Genomic DNA, 17,398 nt, shown 5'->3' with positions numbered 1-17,398 from the left:
CATGACGCGTTATTCCGTGGTCTCTCCTCTGACACAAAGTTGTCTCATCTTCCGTCTCATCGTCCATGACCTGTCATTCCTTTCCTGTCTTGTAGTACGTATTTTTTTTGGTCTTTATATGTCCCGTAACACACCGCCATCTATAATTCTTTCTTGAGGCACCCTTCAACACAAGGACCATATGAATAGGGAAATTCTGAGAATTTTCCTGAACGCACAAAGGAGATTCGTATGCTAAAGCTCACTCGATCGGTGGCTGGTTCTGGCGGGAAAAATGATAGCCTCATTGTGCCCTGGCATTCAATAGGCCTAAAGCCCAAATAAGTATCCAGATGACCCATTAACTTCAAGGTGAACGAAATCGTGAGGTTAGATGATGTGCGAAGATCCTAATCACCTGGCAGTGACTTAGTGCTTAGAATTACTGGGAAGGACTGGGACCTCTCAATTTGTTTTCTGTGGTGCAGGTAAAGAAAGAAGGTGTATCCTTTGAGCACGAAGATGGGGGCCCTTCAGGAATGATGGTGTGACCTTTGACCTATCCCTCAAATGTCAGGGCAAAGGTTACGCCATCATACCCATCATGTTCAAAGAATTCATTGACAAATGGACAGTCGTAGGAAGGTTTGGCCGTAGGTCGATGCTCTAATTATCATTCTGATTAACGCGATAGACGTCGAAGACTGTAAAACGTCACCACTGAAATCACGTCATGGATATAGTTACAGAAAACACTACAAACATCCTGGGGGCCGAAACCGTGAATCGCTCTCCTTCCAAGTGTTGGAAACGTAATGGACCAACCAAGTGAGATATGCATAATATCGCTGGACGAATGTCTACAGACACAGTGTACGCGACCAGCCATGCTGTGGAAGATAGGTAGCCTGGCAGGTCGCAGCCTCAAACAGCGCGACTGACCAGAGTAGCAACAGCACAGGTTGATTCAAGATCGGGGTGTGGAGGCAGACCAGCCTCTGAAATCAGTAATCCATATTTTAATCCTTCGGGGTGTACTGCAGTATATCATCATCCTTTGGTGTGACCCTACTCTCCTCTCATCCTTTCCTACTTCCAGGTTTCTTCTCTGGCTCTCATGCATCCTCTTTCTTACAGACTCATATTTCACCCCATCTGCTGCTGCTGCTGCTGTCCACCACACCGCTCCCTTTCTCCTGCTTCACATCCTCTACCAATCATTACTGCATACGACTGACAACAGCCTTCCATCCCATCTCCTTCACTTCACTCTTCCGGAACCCCCTTTCTCGAAGTTCCTTCCCTCTAGTCTCCTCCTCCCAAAGCCGCCGATCCTGCAACTCCGTCGCTCCTTCCTACCACTGCAGTTCCTTCCAGACCGCTCCCTCCCTCGCATCCCCTTCCCTGTCTCATCCACCTCTCCTGTGCCCTCCTCCGCACTATCCTTCTCCTACAATCTTCTGTACCCCGGCTTCTCCAGCAGCCCCATCCAACCCCCCACCCGTCCCCTGCCCTTCACCCCTTCCGTTACCCATCTCGGAGGCTGTCTGTCCGGGGTTTCATTAGTGTAATGCCGCGTGGTGTCTCAAACAATGCCCGCCCGCCGCTTTGATCCTCTGTCACTGAGCTTATTTGGGGACATTAAGAGCCTACAAGACGGGTCTTAATAGACACTTGACCTAAGGCTGACATTGGCCTGGCACCAGCAAGCTGGAATATTTGTTCCCTTTATTAATTATCACAAGAAGTGAAGGCAAGTTTGGCGTAAGAAGTATGATGTCTTGTCCAGGTATGTGATGGTAATAAAGGAGGGGGAGGCACATGTCGATTATTGATAGTGGAGGTGTAGGTCGAGCAGTAATCACACACAGAGAGCTAGGAGCAGCCAGCCAGTCAGCCAGCCAGGCAGGTAGCAGCATATGTTTTGGCCAAGATTCAGAGGGACGTCAGCACTGCAGACCTTTTGTACATGTAAGGTTGGGAGGGGTCTCCATGAGTGATATATTGCTCGAGTATAACCCTCGTCTAAGTCAGAATGAGTATGTGAAATAGCAGCGGGGATAGGAAGAGCAGAGGATCGAGTGATCAGGAGTGCTGCCAAGTTCATTTGATTAGAATTTTAGATTGTTGCTTATTTATGCAATATTCAAACAGTAGATATTGTGGAGAATATATGCGAAAATTGTGAAGATAAAAGTAAGAAATATTTTTGAGTCACTGAAGTACAATTTGGGAAAGCAGGTGCGATGAACTGATGTGAAAATACCCATGTATCAGCCAGCTGAGTGGGAAGGATGACCATCTGGGTTTGCCCGAGCCAAGTGCCCTGTCCAGGATTCGAACTCTGGCGTGATTCTTTGGCAGCGTCGCGAAAACCACTACACCAAAGTATGCTCTTAGCAGAATCAGAGGATTCAAGAATAGTGTAAAAAGGATAATTGTCACAAGAGAACGAAAACGCTGGGAAGAATACTGCATAGTCAAGGGTACTTACTAAGGACCAACTACACTTTTTTTTTTATATATGTTGAAGGCTTTAGTCACGGCAAAAGTCAAAAGGGAATTAAGATGGATGAGAGCGTACGTTATATGAACAAAGATTTTTGTTAAGTCAAGTTAAACTCCATATTTTGGAAATATTCAGCATATTAGTCTTGAGATGTGGGTGATGGCAGATGTTAGAACTTTTTACCAGAAATTAGTAATGGTCGGAACATTTCTGTCTTGTTAGTCTTGCCTCAGTACTTAAGGGGAAAAGATGGAAACTAGTTCGAGATTGATTTGCACAATTGTGACAAAAGATAGTCAGGATTGCTTCTTTGACAATAGATCCTGTCTAAAAAAATGCAATGCAATTTTTTTTTCATTGAAACTGGATAGACAAATTGATGGACAGGGCTCTTAGGTGGCAAATGAATTTTGATATCCATAAAAGGTTTTTCTTCGGTAGTAAGAACGAGAAGGCAAGCTTCAGTATGAATTCTGGTAAACTACAAAACGTAAATGAGAAAGACGGGCGTAAAAGACGGATGACCAGAAACCAGGTAAGCAGTGCACAGAGACGAGTGAAAGAGCGAACAAAATTCTTGGGTTTATCGGTACCGCCTTCGAATTTAAGGCCAGGGAAATCATCCTTACTCTCTACAGTTCATTGGTTCGTCCCAGTCTTAAATATTTCCGTGTTCAGTTTTGGTTCATCCTGCCTTCACAAAGAGACCCAGACAGAATGAAGAGAGCGCAGCGTCGACCAACCAAGATGATTCCCGGGCTGAGAAACAAATCTTACGAGAGTAGATTAAACGACTTGAATCTATTTAGGTTATAGAAGTGAAGGTTGAAAGCTGATCTGATAAAAGTATTGAGACTATTCAAAGACTTTGATAAACTTGATCGATCAAGTTACTCGAGGCTTGATGCGTCTGATCCTAGCCGTAGTTATGTATTCAAACTCGTGAGCAAACGTTTCACTTCGAATGAGACGAAGTAGTTTTTCTTCAGAAAGAGTGAGTGAATGTTGATATACGAAACGATGTGCCGATTAGAGTGGTTGAAAGCGGAACTATAGATACGTCTAAAAAAAACAGCTGATGAATGTTTCGCATCCAAATCCACTTCTTGCATTATTTGCGCCTCCTCATCACATTGCCAATTTGCAGGTTATCCTTAGAATTATCTGTATACCCTCTAACTTTTACCACACTAATCTACGAGTTTCTGATACCTTCCACTATAGCAGAAAGCCTCGAAAAGACCCAGCGGTATGTTACTGTTTGAATTCCTTTGCGTCTTTGGAAGATGGATATGAAAATAACATGTGATCTCATGTGTTATAGGGCTTCGAAAGACCTTTTCAAGAGAGCCCCATTCGAAGGATAGTTATTTAGGATTAAAGCTCAAGCTGTTGGTCCTGAAATGTGTTGAGGAAATACACAATTTGGCCGACTAACGGAAATCAAAGAGCAGTACTTCAAGCACCATCCACATCTCTGAGGGTCATTAGTCGAGTACCAGTAAGGTACCGTGCGGCCCTGTGATACTCAAATGATAATTACATGATATTATGCAGTTAGTGAATTATCATTAAGATGAAAAATGATCCTCGTTTCCTGTACCAGGCAGCCTGTGCGGTGAGCGCTACGTCCTATCCCTCCCCAGGGATAGAATATCTCTCTCTCTCTCTCTCTCTCTCTCTCTCTCTCTCTCTCTCTCTCTCTCTCTCTCTCTCCCCCCCCCATCACCCGCCTGTCCAAACGTGCCTGGGTTTTCCCTTGCTAATATCATATAATAATCTTAAAATATATCAATCAAAAAATAATTTAACGGGTCCACAGCACCGACACCATCAATGATGATCGTGCAAATATAGATTAATTAATGCAATAAGAGCATTATATGCGACTGATCCTAATGAAATGTGGCCCTATAATTGATTTGGTTTCATTTGCTTGATTGGATTCCATTACTAAAAAAAAAAAAAAAAAAGGAAAATATAACTCAAAAGGGATCCCGGTGACAGGCAATCGTCAGTGTCTGGACGAAGAACCTTGATTCAGCTCATCAGAAACGGCGAGCCTTGCTGCTTCACCGTACGATCTGGTCTTTTAGTGGCGGTATTATACACCGGGGGGCTCCGTGTTCGCATTTAGAAACTGGTCTTACACGCTTACCCGTCTAATATTTCAGCGGGAACAGATTTTAATCAGAGTAATCGGCTTAGACCAGAAAACAAGTTGGGATAAATCCTTCCTTAATCGAGCTATGGTTTCCAGATTTATATAGGAGGCAATCACTATAATGACCCCGCTGGCCCCGGGTCGTCATTAGGCAGAGTGCCTGGCCCAACTATAGTCGATTATCAGGCTTAATGATGTATAATCCATGCATAATCTCCCCTGCCGCTCATCTCCTCTGATCAATGTCTTTTCTTTTATCATTGTTAGGCCATTTAATTTTTTTCTCTCTCTCCGTTTCACGGTTTTCTAGTAGAGGGCAGTAGCTCCCAAATTCTAGAAAGTAACTCGTAGTTTTGTAAGTTTTGTCTTGATCCATGAGCAGCGAGGGAGAGTCATGGTAGAGGTGGTGGGAGGGTGGGTGTTGGGGGTGAGGACGTATCGTTGTAAGTCTATGTCATGCGTCGTCGATGTTGTGATGACCTCGTCCCTACCCCGGGCCGAGTGTCTCCCGCCGACGCGTTCGCCCGGCGGCGGCGGCCCACCTCTGGTATGGTTCGCGGGTTAATTTACGAGCAGTCTTGCTCTCATGCAACGCAGTTTACGCCGCTGGTGTCATTCGACGTCGCGTGGAAATAAGAGTGACGGAGAGACTTTGACCGTAAATGGACGTAATGCGACCCTTGGATGGATTTCGTGTGACTAGGCAGTCGCCCAGAATGCTAGGACACACACACACACACACACACACACACACACACACACCAACGACAACAACAAGAGAAGATAACTTGACATTAAACAAGAGACTTAAGAAAATATTGTAAGTACTTCTATAGTAACGAGTAATAGATGAATGGAATAGACTGATTGAGATTAGCAAATGCGGACATCATACAGGAGTTTTAAAAAAGTTTATGATGGTAGAGAAGGTTCCCGCATTCCGTTTTCGGTGATCGTCTTTGTACAAACACATAAAAAACGGGCGCGATGGCCACGGACGCGTCGCGCCGACGGACACCAGACCTGGTCCTGTGCGACCGCCTGCAGGGGCCGGATGCCGTGCAAGTTCCCAAATCCCAAGGATAGGGACTTCCTGCGGCGCACAGAGGATGGTCCCGCGATTATGTAGTCCTTTTGTGGTTGGCTGCCTGGGCTGGCATGCGAAGGAAGAGATACATACGAAATTAACCCTCATGGCTATTTTTACAAATTAACCCTTACATATCTTCATTCAACCTGAATGTTAGTTAGGCTTTTTTTTTTTTTTTTTTTACATCAATACTCATTCATATGTTTCTCTATTCTGTAGTTTTTCTTTTCTTTTTTTTTCTTTTTTGTAATTAGATTATCGGATACTTGTCTCTGCATACTCGAGTGGTGGAAAGCCTGTGTGACACAGGATGATGATCAATGTAGCAATTCCTCACTCGTTATTTTCGTTGGAAACGTCTCATCGAAAATTTACATAAGAATATACACGTTGTATGAAAACATGGGAATTCATTTTAGTTCAGAACTACAGGTAGGTTTCATATCTGTCCATTTTATCATTTTATTCAAGATTATCCAAGGTTTTTTTTCCCATATAATGTCTGTATAATCTGTATATACCAAGAGTAAGTGATTCCTCTACTGGCCTGAAGCCATTACACACACACACACACACACACACACACATACTGACGAGAGAATGCATAGAAAACGACATCCATCGGGCGGCCTGTGGCTGCGACATCGCAGTGCGTCCATCGCCGCCGTGACGGAGGAAAAGCATTGCCAATTTGTGTTACATCTAACAGCTCCCTCCACCTGCCCAGAGTTGAGATGCCTCCGTTAGCGAATAGAACGAACGGGAGAGATTTAAGAGAGCCTCCGATCGCGTATAGGACGGACGCAAGCGGTTATTAACGCTTAAGATTGCGTATAGAACGGACGGAAGAGATCAAGAGAGCCTCCGATCGCGTATAGAACGAATGCAAGCGGGTATGAACGCTTCAGATTGCGTATAGAACGAACGGAAGAGATCAAGAGAGCCTCCGATAGCGTATAGAACGAACGGAAGCGGTTATTAACGCTTCATATTGCGTATAGAACGGACGGAAGAGATCAAGAGAGCCTCCGATAGTGTATAGAACGAACGGAAGAGATGATGAAAGTCTGTTTGGAGTGAGCTTAAGAGGTGATCAACGACCCTCCATAGCATAGTGTGTTTGTTTTTTAATGGTTGAAAGAATTATATACCTGATATCCGCCTCAGGTATTTGGGAGTGGAGTTATGACACAAAAGTAGATGGATGAATAGATAGAGACGTACATGGGTCAACGGGTCAACTCTCACGTGAAGGAAACAATTAGTTTTAACGAATTATGATCGTTTCAGGGTCGAAATTTCCTCAAGTGTGTTGTTGGTTCATCAAGATTGCCCGCGACGCCCTCCCGTTGTGATCATATCGTCTGGGTTATCTTGTATACCCAGAACACTCCCGCTGTCCAACTCTAGGAAACTGACTCTCTCTCTCTCTCTCTCTCTCTCTCTCTCTCTCTCTCTCTCTCTCTCTCTCTCTCTCTCTCTCTCTCACACACACACACACACACACACACACACACACACACACACACATTCTTTTATCTGTCTACCTATCTTTCTCCGCCGTTAAACACACACACACACACACACACACACACACACAAAGAAAACAGGAAGTGCAACATTAGGCTGGTGGGTCGCACATGGGTAGCTAACCTAATCGTGCAATCAACTAATGTGGGGCGGCGGGCGGGCGGGCGGGCGGGCGGGTGGGTGGGTCAGCTAGCCTGCCTGCCTGTGACCGGCCGCCGCTCGCTGGCTTAATGCTGATTTTGTCGACGTGGAACCCAAACATGCTCTCCCTCCCACCCTCACCCTCACCCTCCCTCCCTTCTCCACACCCTTGCCAGCCAGTCTAAGGGTTGGGTGGGGGAGAGGACTTCCACCTTTACGTCACAGGGGTGGAAGGCAGGTAATACATAAGCGAGAGAGAGAGAGAGAGAGATTGGACATGGTGCCTTTTCTCCCTCACAGAACGATTGGATATAAGCGAGGGATATTTAATATGATTAGGAGAGATTGGATTTCTAGAGAGCATTGCTCTTTTTTTGTCGTTGTGGTTCCTATGTATCTGTGATTAGGAAGCTGAGGTGACATTCAGAGTCGCCCCTGAAAACTGCTCACGTTGCTTCACTTCGTCCACGTTCTTTTCCTGGTCATTTCCTCTCTATTTCTCTTCTTGTGACGGCGAATGATTACTTACCAGCTCATTTGCATATATACACATGAGCTGGATGTGTGTGTGTGTGTGTGTGTGTCTGTGTGTGTGTGTGTGTCGGCGATCCGTGACTCGTTCCGCAGGCAGCCAGCCAGCCCTTTACATACAAAACTAATTTCCACATCTGAGTAATTTATACTTCGTTGTTGATTGTTCGTCTGGCTAATCTGCCCATGCAAGCAATTTGCATATGAAACTAATTTGTGTCCCGAATTTTTTTTTTTTTTTTTACCAGTGATCTTAATAGGCGATATAAATCTACAGCGGTTATTAGCGCGTTTTTTTCTGTCGCTCTGGGAATAAATGGGGTTAAAAAAAGGAAAAAAAAAACAAAGTGCAGTAATTATATTTATGTTGGAATGATCAAGTGAATGCATAAATAAAAGAATTTCGAAGAATAATTGCCTACATTGATACGTAAATCGCAGAATAAACATTTAAATTAGAAACATAAATGGGTAATTGCATTTATGTTAATCAACTGATTAATCTTAAACTTTAAGTAGGATTTGTTTGATTAAGAATAAAGAATTATCTGTCTTGAATATGTGAATGATCTATAGACAAGTGAAGGTACCACTGAAAACTAATGTGGAGTTGCACCAATGTCTTTACTTTCCTCATCTCCCCACAACCCGTCTCATGCCTCAAAACTAGTTATCTTCCCCCTCCCCTTCTTGGGTCATGATTAGCTGTCTCGCCTCCCCACTCCTCCCTTCTTGGGTCATGATTAGCTGTCTCGCCTCCCCACTCCTCCCATCTTGGTTCATGATTAGCTATTTCTCCTCCCCACTCCCAAACCTTGGTTCATGATTCCTCATCTCTATACTACACCCCTCCACCCACCCTACCCGCGACTCCTCCTCCTCCTCATTCGGACGGAGAGTCTTCCCCCGCCTCCTCCTCACAGTCCCTCTAGAGTCCACAACACCCTCCCATCCCTATCTTCCCTCCCTCTCCTTTATCCCGAATACCAAGCAGAGAATTTCCATTCCTCGTCCCTCTTATCAGATCTCTTATAAGATGTGTATATGTGTGTGTGTGTGCGAGAGAGAGAGAGAGAGAGAGAGAGAGAGAGAGAGAGAGAGAGAGAGAGAGAGAGAGAGAGAGAGAGAGGAGAATCATCCTGGCCTGATGTATGATTCTCTCTCTCTCTCTCTCTCTCTCTCTCTCTCTCTCTCTCTCTCTCTCTCTCTCTCTCTCTGGTCTGTGATTGATCTTGATGTAATTATTTATTCTTGGCCCCCTGATTAAACTGTCTCTGATTATATTATTTTTTAGGAGGTGGGGGAGGGTTGGTGAGGGGGGGTTGTCTCGTGAGTGAGTGATCTCTCCCTCTCACTTTCTCTAGTTATATTTGTTTGCGACTCTCCCCCCGCCATCATTATATTTTCAGACGTAATTAAGGCATGGGGATTATTTTTGGCTCTGGTTAATTTACTTAATATTGCGTTTTTTTTTTTTAGGGGGGGATGTTGGGGGTAGGGGGGGCGAGATTAATCTTGTCATGATTAGGTTAAGGCCAATCATCATCATCATCATCATCCTAACCTTTGCCAGTGATTAGTTCGTGTGTGCCTCTGTATCGGACATGATCCTGGCTAGCATCACATTTTCATGTGGTGGATATCGTCTTTTCTTCCCCAGCGATTAACGGCCATGATTATTCTCTCTCTCTCTCTCTCTCTCTCTCTCTCTCTCTCTCTCTCTACATATTATATATATATATATATATATATATATATATATATATATATATATATATATATATATATATGACCATCATGCTAGTCCTTAATGATTTAATTATGAGGCAATCGCACTTCAGTAGGAGTTGAGATAATTTCCTTTATTGAAACTTTATACCCATGTTTCACGGGGGAGGGAGAAAATCCACCTCATCAGGTGTAAAAAAAAAAAGATTCTCAAAGTTTCAGATCCCAACACAAGCACACAGGTGTACCAGCCTTGTGTTTGGATCAGAAACTTTGTGAATTGTTTGCACCTGATGAGGCGGATCCCCCTCGCCCTCGGTGAAACATGGGTAAAGTTTCAATAAAGAGAATTATCTGAACTCCTACCGAAGTGTGATTGCCCCTTCATATATAGATAAATATATAGATAGATTGAATAGATAGATAGGTCAGCACGTTTGCATTTTAGAGTGGACGCCAATTCGCCCCATTCTTCGAGTTCTCCACTGGGATTGCTCAAGTCCCCTACACCACAACTGACACAGCTAGCGAGCTCTCGACTCTGATCGGCATAGATGACGAATGTGTGTAACCAAGGATCCAAAAGACACGTTATTGTATACTGCTTAAGATGGATGAGGTATTGGCAAGCACACGTCTTTGAAAAGAGGCTAGGGGTGCGTCTTCCTAGAGAGAGAGAGAGAGAGAGAGAGACCATACGACACCCCGAGTCGTGGTCTTTGATGCCAAATGTGGTAAGGTTTTCCTCGAACTGTGGTGCGAGTGGAGGGAGGAAGGGTGCATGACCATATGTGACAAGAAGGATCCTCGTATTGACTGCGATGGCATTGTCACCCTTACCTCCCTCAGTATCGTGGCATCAGCTCTTGAACACGACGACCTAACCCCACTTGAGTACGGTGAATCTACCCCTATGAGTACCATTACTTTACCCACTGAGTACCACTCTCATAGACCCTTTTTTCCATTAGTTGCTTACTCAGAGAGTTGTTGATCACACACTTTGCTATCAATGCCTGCCCCATTCTGCATTCCTTTTACTGTATGCAAAAAGGCCCACTTTGATATGATTAGAGATCAGGTCTCTGTGCCACTTGGGTTTCGGATGACGTGGAGGCGCGTTGGCCTCGTTAACTCTTTACGTAACATCTGTGACAGTAAGTTATGAGGTTGCTCAATGATCGGAATCAGCTGGACGCTCTTAAGGGGTTCCAGTGATTAAGACGTGAATTGGAAACTCACATGTGCGAGTGTGCCACATTTTCGCAATAAAATCTTCATATATATATATATATATATATATATATATATATATATATATATATATATATATAAAGGGGAAATAAGTGTATGCGATGAGATGTTGTCAGGCCCGTGTAGAATTCAATTAATCTTACCGTTGATAAAGCAGCCTTAGCGTTTGTTAAGTACACATCATTAATAGATGATGGTAGGTTGATGTATACATAGTTAAAAATATGAAAATATTCATATGTGAAAATAAAGTCCACATATGTACCAATAGATTATATATATATTATATATATATATATATATATATATATATATATATATATATATATATATATATATATATATAATAAAAATCATGTAAATGTACTCAAAAGTTTAGAAAAAAGTTTATGTTTATTACCAAAAGAAAAAATATATGACGACATTAAATATGAGAAAAAAAAGATAAAGGAAAAATCCATGCTCACAGTAGTAAGTCATTAAAAAGTTCGTGTACATATTAATGAAGGACGTAAAAGCCCAAGAACACATTGATCAAAAAGAAAAAAAAAAGACAAGAGTTCATGTGTACATCAGAGATGAAAAGGGTTCGTGTAGTCACAAGAGATGTTTAAAAGTTCTGGTACAGATGGTAGAAGTTCATGTACACATCATTAGAGATGAGAGGGACGTACATGTACACCAAGTCCCAAGCACTCCCTCCTCCTCAACACCAAGGGTATGTTGGCCGCCTCCGACGCCGAATTGTCTGGGGGGGGGGGGGTGTTTCCAAGCCTGGCATCTGAAGGAGGGAGGTGCGGAGGAGTGGGAATTAATACGGGCCTTTGAGGGTTTTCTTGAGCACGATCCTTGGGGTAAAATGGCCTGGACTTTCATCCGATCCTTAAAGACCAGGCCATCGTCGTAACCAAGGGTCGCACCGTGAAGGGGAACCGACCTGATCGGTCTCGACAACCTCCAGCGGCAGAATGTGAGGAACTAACGCTAACAAGAATGCAGTTACTCCCTCTCCCCCATTTACTTCTTAACGAATGGCGACGCAAGAGATGAGATGTCCTGCTTACTGATTAATGATGATACCTGAAGATCACAGAGAGGACTGCGGAGGAAGACGGCTCTTATTTTGCTGTCCAAGCTTTCACCAGCTGTGCTTCACTCTGGTTTTCCCCCTTTCGATCAACTGAATCATATCGTTGCTCTGATTAGGTCAACAGCGCAAAGAAAGGATTAAAAAAAAGGTGGGGTGGGTTGGGGGGGAGAACGTTTTATTGAGATTTCTCTAATCTTTATGACAGCCGGTCACAAGATAAGCGTAGCCTGCAACTGCTGATAGTTTCAACAGGAACTAAAAGGATGACGGACATCACAAAACTCTGGCGGATGAGAGTACCCACTGTACGAAGGCCGTGACGTCACATGTCAATAGTAATGGCGGTAGCGGTCGCCCATTGGTGTACGCTTTACTTCCCGTAGCATCATTTTTTTCTTATTCATCTGTTGTTACATAGATATTTGAGGCTGTACTTTTAAGACCATGTAAGTATTGTAATGTTTACTTTTTCTTCCAAGTAGCTGGTAAATCCCCGAAGCATCTTTCGTAGGGTGGAAAACTGATGGTGTATTGTGGTAATGTGACTGACAAGTCAACTATGTTAACCATTGAACGCGATGGAACGAACCTCCAGCACAGCGTTACGATCACCGGGTATAATGGCGTGACCTTTGACCTGATACTTTGCATCAGGTCAGATGTCACGCTGTTTTACCGAAGGCTCGTCTCGCCGTTCTTTGGTCAGGGGTTCAATACCGTCGTGCGGGTTAACACTCGACAAACACTCTCGCTAACGAGGCAGTTTTCTTGCTCTCTGGCAGGTAGTTGGAGGATGAGGATGGCCGCCGTGGAAGTGGGCAAGACGGCGGGCAGCCATGAGTGCGGCGGCTGCGGCAAGAGAATCAACGACCGGTACCTGCTGAAGGCTGTCGACCTCTACTGGCACGAGGACTGCCTCAAGTGTGGCTGCTGCGACTGTCGGCTGGGCGAGGTCGGCTCCACCCTCTACAAGAAGGCCAACCTGCTCCTCTGCAAGCGCGACTATCTCAGGTACGATGTTTTGTTTATTTTGTGTCCTACGTTTTGTTCGAAGGAGAGGGGCTGGGGGAGACGACTGGGAAAGGGCTGGGAAGACGACGGGGAAAGGGTTAGGGAGACACGGGAGGAGGGTTGAGAAGATGAAGGGTGATGCAGGTCTAAGGGTCTTCTGGTAAGGTCCTGAGGTGGTAAAGGAACGGCGTCCCTGCACAGGACCTCCCTCCTGTTGTGAGTCGCCCGCAGAAGTTGAATCTCACTGTTGCATTACAAGTATTGGCTTATCTTGTGTGTAACAAAAGCTCTGTCTTATATAAATATCTATCAGTGACGTTAAGTTATCGGTTCCTTTAGGCGATGTAAATATTGTCCGAGTGTCAAGGTTACTTAGACTACCACCTGACGGAGCTTACGGAACTTTAACTTCGTTTCCTGGGAAGGTTTACGTCTTAAGGGAGGCAAGTTGTATTGTTAGAACGTCGAGGATACTTTATATCAGTCCCGTACCGTGAATATTTTTTTCCTCCCGAGCTAAGGCCAATACAGGTGGTGGTGGAGGCGGCGGCGGCTGTACTGTCGAGTGAGCTGTGTCAAGGAGAGTTTTCGTTGTTTTTCATCTCGTTAGATAGGAAGGATTGTTGCTCAGGTGCGGAGGGGAAAGTTTTAATTAGGCGCCAGGTAGGCTCAGAGGGGGAGGGAGGATGAAGGGAGATGAGGCTTAGGTAAGGGGGGAGGAGGGAGAAAAGTTGTGTCTTTTTGTCACTGTTGACGCTGCGTGAGGAAGATCAGGAGGATCCTGCAGGATACGGGTCAGGTAGATAGGTTTCTCGAGCTGCCTTAGCCTCATGTTAGCCCGTCGGTAGGGCGCTGGACACAGTCCCTCATCACCTCACGAGACTCATTACCGTCACACCTCGCTAGACACACCACCGTAATACCTCACAAGGTACCGTGCCGAAGTACCTCATCAGATACCGTTCTCTCTTGCCTCACCAAACACCACACCACCTTCTCTCACTAGACACAGTACCGCCGTACCTCACCGTATTGTCGTAATCTACCGCCACACCACTCCGTCACGGGTCTGCAGACACAAACAGCTAGGGAGACCAGTGTACCAGAACAGACAGCCGGTATAGCGTCATAGAAGAAGATGGTAACTGGAAGCCGTAATTAATGAAGAGCGTATAATGGCATAATAATTATTGTTATCTCAGTTAAGTGGGAACTTAATTGGAAGGGAAGAGGATACCCTGTAAGTAGAAGTAATGGGAAGATGACCACTAATGACTGGTGCTGCCACGGGAGGAGTGCGTAGCCCTTAGGGGGGCGAAGGGGTGGTGAGAGCTAGGAGGAGCGGTAGGGGGAAGACCGGGAGATGGTGGGGTATCATCATCATGCTGGAGGAGAAGAAGAAGGAGAAGGAGAAGGGGGCAAGAGCGGAGGAACGCTGGGGGAAACGAGTTGGAAGAGAGGTGGAAAGGGGGGTAGGGGGATGATAAGGGGGGTAATTGTAGAGGAGTACGAAGGAGGGGGTTGGGGAGGGATATGTTGGGGGAAGGCCGAAGGGAGAAGAGATGTGGAGACAACCACCACCACCGTGTGTGTGGGTGGAGTCATGTCGGATGGGAGGAAGTGGTGCTTGACCGGGGAGTGTAAATTGTTGCAACTGATTTGTTTGGACCTTCTCTTTGGATTGTATGTAAATGGTCGAGGTGTTGATTGGCGAGATCGGTACTTGAGTGATTAGCTGTACTGATTGGCGATACGAACAGCTGTAAATTACTGCCGGAATAATTGTTGTGATTATTGATCATATTAGTTAAACGATTGTAGTGTACCACTGAACTGCCCAGTGAGCTTAATTGGCTTAATTGGTGCTCTCCATGATGATGACTCATTTAAACTGTGGACTGTGACTCATTGGTTAAACAAATTGGAGTCTTACATGGCGAGATGAATCTTGTTGATTGCTCGTACTTGAAACAACGTGTTCCATTTCATGCGCTTAACTACGTTTACGAGATGTTGGTATGTGCCTAAAGTTGCTGAAAACCCAGCTTTAGTATGCACGAGTAGTACATCTCCATGGGTAGAACGTCTGGTAGATGTAATAACTACTCGATACAACTTCTAAACGGAGCAGTTAGTCCATGGAACCACAGCTAGATGGAACAGTTGTAGTTGACATCGCTCGTAGATACTACTGCGTCAAAATGGAGCCCGTGCTAAATGGCCGAAACCACTACTTGAGACAACCCTCTTTTAGAATTAACATCAAGTAGATGTGAGCGCAGCTGGGTGGCACCTGCCGGCTTGTAAGGTCTCCCTGCCGTAGGTAGATAAGAGTTAGAGATATAGTGCCTTAATCTCGCGAGCAGAGATAGAAATAAGTGTACCTCACTCGCGTCAGAGGCAGAGCTGAAGAGAGTGGGCAAACCTTCACCTCGAGAGGCGCAGGTAGACAGACCTAGTGCATAAGACGACCTGAGAGAGAGGAGAGAGAGAGAGAGAGAGAGAGAGAGAGAGAGAGAGAGAGAGAGAGAGAGAGAGTTAGGCATTAGAGTGCCTCGATCTCACCCCTGGAGGCACAAGTAGGCCTGAGGCTCGAGGTAGATAATACGGGAATGAAACTGAGCATGTGTGTCTGTTGCATCATCATGGCCTGACCTGAGAGCAAGGGGACAGGGCTTAATTGGCGAGAAAGGGGAGCGAGAGTGGAATGGAGGAGGGTGAGCAGGGTGAAACGGGAGGGGAGGGCGAGATGAGTGTGTTAGGTGGTGGGGGAGGAGAGGGGGGGGGGATGAGCAAAGTGAGAGTGGTGCCAGGAGAGAGGGAGGGAGGGAGGGAGTGAAGGGTATCAACTGGGTGACTATGGGGAGGGGGAAAGATGGGCCGAGTGACGATGGGAGGAAGAGGACCAAATGAGCGTGTGGACGAAATGAGTGCGGATGAGGATGGATATTGGTTTGTGGCATGGTTATCACTGGTTATGGAGAAAGGAATGAGGAGTGTATAGGGAGACGAGAAAGGAGGCGAGAACGCGAAAGGACAAAATAACGAGGCAAGTAAGTGGCTGGTGAAGAGGAAGTTAAGAATTAAGGATTGATCGACAGTCGTCTTTGCATGATTTTACAGTGGAAACCATGTGAAGATTATGAGAGGATAGTGATCCTGTGGGACAGCGGAAGCTATAAGAGGAAAAAATAGTAAGAAGGGGGACATGGGTAGAGGAGTGGGCAGGGTGGGGACGAGGAACAGGTCGTACTCAAAGTTAATTAAGGATTTATGGACGGTCAGGTCCGTCCCTGCCTTGCTTAAAGATTGTTCATCTGTATTCATCAAAGAGTTGCCTCTCCCATGACCAGCTTCTCGGAAAATACCACTATATATACAGGAGAAAGTGTCCGCCAGTACCACCGGCTCACGCACCAGATTTACCATGATGTGAAGGACTGGAACGATTCCCCTTTCCCCCAGTCGAATCTTCAATCACACCTCTTAATTACCGACTGCCCCCCTTCCCCTGGTTGTCCGCCCTTAACCCTGCCACCCCAACCCATGCTTGTGTATCAGGGTCCGCCCATCGTCCACCCCTCCTTTGCTCGACTTTCCAGCCCCCGCTCATATTTGTGATGGCGATGATCTGCCTGGTGTACTCACGCCTCCTCTCCATGGTACTCTGTGGCTCCCCAACCCTCACTCACTCACTCCCACTAAATCGACCCCTCTCTTGAACCCTAAGCCATCTCCCAGATCGCCGGACTCACATACACCCCATCATATAACATCCAAGACAGATTAAATGACATCTCCAACAAGTGAATAGTCTTGCTCGCTTAACCTCGTGCCACGAGGAACCGTCTTGCAGGGTCTCCCTTAGATGTAGATGAGGTACAGGAGTACTTCAGGATTTCCCTGGTGACGTCTGCGCCATCCCTAGGCTTATGCATGACTCGTCTGTCGTTCATGTGGAGCGCCACATGGTCGGTCTTGTGAGTGTCCTTTGTTGGGCCCAGTGCCACTCCGTCCTCCATCATCCCAACCCTCACACCCCCAACCCGTTCCTCGCTACCCACAGCGTCATGCCTCAGCTGCCAGGATGAGCTGTCGTCGGCATCCCTTCTCTTACCCCTTCCTTCACTTCCCTTAGTTCCTCTCTCTCACCCCTTCCTCCATCTCCCTACAAGTGCTCCCTCTCTCACCCCTTCTTTCTTAAAGTATTGCTTTCCTCTTCTTCCTCCTGTTGCTGCCCTTACTCTCTATATTGCCCTCTATTTCAGCCTAGTCACTGCTTTCTTCCCTTATTGTCCCCTCTCTCACCCCGTCTCCCCTCTTTCTTCCATCACTCGCCCAGATCCCTGACGCAGCCTGAGGGACGCAGAC

The 17,398-nt window shown here is 45.7% G+C and overlaps 1 protein-coding gene across 4 annotated transcripts in view; it reads left to right on the top strand.

The window, feature by feature from the left end:
* The window catches only part of LOC139752058 (uncharacterized), a 385,663-nt gene that overhangs the window by 258,205 nt on the left and 110,060 nt on the right, over positions 1–17,398 (top strand). For all 4 annotated transcript variants that reach the window (XM_071667892.1, XM_071667896.1, XM_071667895.1 and 1 more), the window contains one exon: positions 12,799–13,027. In XM_071667892.1, the coding sequence (XP_071523993.1) occupies positions 12,810–13,027 (218 nt within the window). In that variant the 5' untranslated portion in view covers positions 12,799–12,809. The remainder of the gene's footprint in view (positions 1–12,798; positions 13,028–17,398) is intronic.

This window comes from Panulirus ornatus, chromosome 12, assembly GCF_036320965.1.
Source record: "Panulirus ornatus isolate Po-2019 chromosome 12, ASM3632096v1, whole genome shotgun sequence".
Lineage (NCBI taxonomy): Eukaryota > Metazoa > Arthropoda > Malacostraca > Decapoda > Palinuridae > Panulirus > Panulirus ornatus.
This window is presented reverse-complemented; position numbering and strand designations above follow the sequence as displayed.